Source organism: Pagrus major, chromosome 13, assembly GCF_040436345.1.
Source record: "Pagrus major chromosome 13, Pma_NU_1.0".
Classification (NCBI taxonomy): Eukaryota; Metazoa; Chordata; class Actinopteri; order Spariformes; family Sparidae; genus Pagrus; species Pagrus major.
In genome coordinates, this window is record NC_133227.1 from 29,690,604 (window position 1) to 29,695,113 (window position 4,510).

Here is a 4,510-nt window from a genome sequence, read left to right on the forward strand (position 1 = left end):
CATTTGAATCGGGTGTGTTGGATCAAGGAAAAATCTAAACATGGAGGGCAGGGCTCCACTTGGACCAGGATTGGAAAACACAGATAAGAGTCCCCTGATAATGAAAGTGTGACCACATAAAACTGCAACCATGGAAGAAGTTTTCTTTGCTGGCTGTTAACTGCCAACAAAGACACAAGAAAGTAAAGACTGAGTGCTGGTGAACCGGAGGACCCAAAGCAGGTAGTGATGAATAACAGACTTTGAATCAAACTCAAAACAAATGTTTTTATCTGTAACTTTAGTCTTTACTTTTATTGCTTTAATCATGAAGTTTTTGTTTTTGATTTTTCATAGTCACTTCATTATTGAACATATCAGTGATCTCTGATCTTTGTTATTGCAGGTTGATGGAAAACTACACATTCAACAGCTTCACACTGCAGCTGGAGGGGCTGAATATCTCCAAGGACTCTGTTTACCCTGTCTTTATCATCATCCTTTTCTCCTACGTTTTTATCATGCTTGCGAATGGAGGCATTGCATTTCTGGTTTTTATTGACAAGAGCCTTCACCAGTCGATGTATCTCCTGTTTTGCAACCTGACATTCAATGACATCCTTGGAAATTCGATCATGGTGCCTCGTTTGCTTTCAGACATGTTGCTGCCTCCCTCTGAGCGTCTCATCAGTTATTATGAGTGTGTCGTTCAAGCTTTCACCACACACATGTTCAATACCACCAGTCTCACTGTGCTCATGATTATGGCCTTTGACAGATATGTGGCCATCTGTAATCCTCTGCGCTATGCTGCCATAATGACCAACAAAATGGTGATCAAGCTGACGGTTTCTGCCTGGGGAGTGGCCTTGGTTCTGGTTGGGATTCTTCTCGGTCTGACCATACGGCTGAACCGATGCAGGACGATGATCATGAATCCTTACTGTGACAATGCCTCCCTGTTTAAACTCTCCTGTGACAGTGTGTTAATTAATAATATCTATGGCCTCACTTTCACTGCCTTCTTACTCACCTCTTCTGTAGGCAGCATGGTTCTCACTTACACTAAGATTGCAGTCGTCTGTCTGACCAGTAAGAACAAGTCTTTGAACAGTAAAGCCATGAAGACCTGCAGCACCCATCTGGTTTTGTATCTGATCATGGTGTCTAGTGGGATGCTTGTTATTTCTCTGCATCGAGTGCCTCAGTACGCCAACATCGGGAAATTGGCCTCCATTCTGTTTCATATCGTCCCCGGCAGCCTCAACCCAGTTATTTACGGAGTGCAGTCTGCAGAAATCTGCAAATCCGTGTCAAGATTATTCAGATCCAACCACTGACATCATTATTCTGAGTGCATAAACTTCAAGACAAATGTGAACTGTCATCCTCGCCTGTTGTGTATTTCACATTATAATGATAATTTATATGATTCTGTAAATTGCAACAATTTCTCATTCAAATTAAACTCACAGTTTTTATTAGTTTTTCTCTGATGGCAAATATTTATCACTTTATAGTGTGGAAGGCATTTTAACTGTGTTAAATCTCCCAGTAGATCCCAGTTACTGTAAAACAGTGGCACGGAGCCCTGGATGGAAAGCATATTTGTGTGACGCAACCTCAACAAGAATCACTTTTTATTTTCGGAGAAAAGTTCATTTAAAGGTCTACTCTGTAAGAAAGTGGAATTTTGAGTCTCATGCCCAACCTGTCAAAAAGGACTAAAAACGACCTACAGTCCCAAAGTGTCAGTATTTGACGAGTTGGCAGTGTGACTCAAAAATCAAATTTCTTACAAAGTGGACCTTTACATAAATGTTTGTTAAGTCATTATGTATCACGGAATGAGGTAACTTAATGATAATTGGGCCCATAGGCACAATTAAAGTATCGCAATATTTATATTTTTGCAGTATTACAGACTTCGTGTCGGTGGTGACATTACCTGAAAAAAATGCTGTATTAAATGTTTGAAGCCCATAAATGTTTCCTGTTTTGTAGAAATTAGTGTTGATTTTCTTCACAAATGTTTTCAATAGATTACAGTTACTGCTGTGGTGAAAGACATTTTTGCACTATGAGTTAAGTCCTGCCTTTGTGTGTGTGTGTGTGTGTGTGTGTGTGTGTGTGTGTGTGTGTGTGTGTGTGTGTGTGTGTGTGTGTGTGTGTGTGAGTGTTCTAACATTTGGGTGTTTCTTACTGAAAATACAGAGCATTTTGTTAAAGTCTGCCTCATTTCATGCTAAAAGAAACCCAAATCAGCTGCAACACAATTATTTATCATATAGGTATACACATTGTAATAGTATGTGCATATAATTTAAAGGTCATATTCTACTTTTTGGGTTTTTGCCTTTCCTTTATTGTGTTATGAAGCATCATTTCAAAGTCCACGCCACAGGGAGTTACTCTCTCCTGAAACGGCTGGTTTGGAGTCGAGCCTTTACTTCGGTAACTTATGTGCATCACGATGTCACAGGCATTATATAAATATAGATTTATATATATATACATATATGTATATACATATATATACATATACATATATATATATATATACATATACATACATATATATATATATATATATATATATATATATATATATATATATATATATATATATATACATATATATATACACACTCCAGTCAGAGGCAAGATGTCTCAATCTGTAGGTAAAACAGAGTGTTCAAAACAGTGTGAAAAGGGATTCTGCAGCAATGATAAATAATGTGTTGTATGAAAATTAAAGTAAGTATGTAGTCCTATTCTACTAGGACCCCCAAATAAAAGTATGAACCTGAAAATTAGCATAATATGACCTCTTTAAATATAGGTTTCATATGTTTAAATAATTATATCTGTGACATATATGCTAAAATATGTAACTGACATGGAAAATCACATATTTGTATGTATAACTGCTAAACATATCCTACTGCTGCGTCTTCACATTAAAAGCATATTACCGGCAAAACACAAGTTGACTTTTTTTATGCCTGTTATTTTCAGCATTTTTTGACAGCAGATCACTTCAAAATAGAGAGAGAGAGAGAGAGAGAGAGAAGGAGCCTAGTGTGCTACCCCCTCTTATTGGTTATCAATCTGAGAACCACTTATCTCTAAAAAGTCATGGCATTGCGGGGGTCCATAATAAACAAGACAGACAACTCTCCATTTTGGCTGCACATCTCTTTGGCCATTCATTCATACATTTCAAACATCCCTGCCCTTTAACCCCAACTCTGTGCTACCATTACCACAGTCATACTACTAGGACTTTAAGTGGCGAGTCAGCACTTACTATGATTGGTGTAAGAATAGTATAAAATAGAAGTCCCATAACCAGTCCATGATGAACACCCTGAAAACCGGCTTTGGTGAATTGTGCCCTATGACCATATAGGGTCTATTGTGTCTGCGTTGAATCTACGTCGTACCTACGGCAAAGCCTCTGTGTAGGTGCATGTCCTACACCATAGTGTGCATCTCCCCAGGAATACAACTGCAACTGTGACTGGTCCGCCAAGTAGAATCTCATTTTCCAGCTTCTCCGGTGCTTAGCTGTGGTGTGTGTTATGACCTCCTACAGGAGGTACTCCAAATGAGGTTTAACATAAGACAACCAAGCAAGTTGCAGTTAAAGGAAGATAAGTTTATCAACTGACCAGCAACCAAACAAAGGGAAAACCCTTAAACAAACAAACAAACAAACAAACAAACAAACAAATAAACTGATGGGCCGGCCAAAATAAACAAAAGAAGGGCAGCCTCCAAGACCAACCCACCACGGCTGTCAGAGCTGGGGGCTAACCCTCTAAGACAAAGGAACAACTAAACCTAATTGAAACAAAGCCACGAAAACTAGATTACCGCACCCATCAGATAAACATAAAACAAAATATAATACCCCAGCCAGCCTCCAGGCTGACTGACTGCATCTCTGGTCAGGTTGAGTGGAGAAAGAGAGAGAGATAGAGCCTAGTGCCCTACCCCCTCTTATTGGTTATTCCTAATCAGCCAGACCGCTATCACCTGGAAAGGCAGGAGGCCAAGCAACAGCCATAGTGGCACATCCTGGCCAGCAGAGGGGAAGCATGTAACAGCGTGGCTAATATGGGGCATTGTGACCTGTAGTTTCCCCAGCAAACATACCGCCCTCTTCAACTGTTGAAGTCTCACCTGACCGGCCTGATGCTTCCTGTCTTGGATTATGCTTCTCCTCCGCAATGTTTCCTGCAGAGGAGACTGTTGTGACCTGCTGGATGTCCAAAGGGTGGGCTGCCCAGTGGCAAATGCCTGTCCACGCTGCATAGCCCAGAGACACAGCTGTGAGCCGAAGGAGTCGATGTAGTTAGTGGGGCTAAGTACAGCTGGCAATCCGCTCACGCCAGTAATGCAGACACACCAGCGCACATGTATTAATGCTTACTACAGCATAGACCAATTGCGTAGGTCATGGTGTGCAGCCATAAATCAACCTTAAGCCTCCTGAACTGCTCATAGACTGATTGGGGCTGCTTCG

General features: G+C 40.5%; 1 protein-coding gene across 1 annotated transcript; it reads left to right on the forward strand.

Annotated features, from left to right (window-relative positions):
* Positions 1 to 368: 368 nt before the first annotated feature.
* LOC141006695 (olfactory receptor 52K1-like) lies at positions 369 to 1,319 on the forward strand. Its single transcript, XM_073478920.1, has one exon. It carries the CDS (start codon positions 390 to 392, stop codon positions 1,317 to 1,319), a length of 930 nt encoding a protein of 309 aa, XP_073335021.1. The 5' UTR covers positions 369 to 389.
* The last annotated feature ends 3,191 nt before the right edge of the window (positions 1,320 to 4,510 follow it).

Bases quoted from the DNA above. Each gene is read 5' to 3' on its own strand.
- LOC141006695 (XM_073478920.1), top strand. From the start codon at position 390: ATGGAAAACTACACATTCAACAGCTTCACACTGCAGCTGGAGGGGCTG.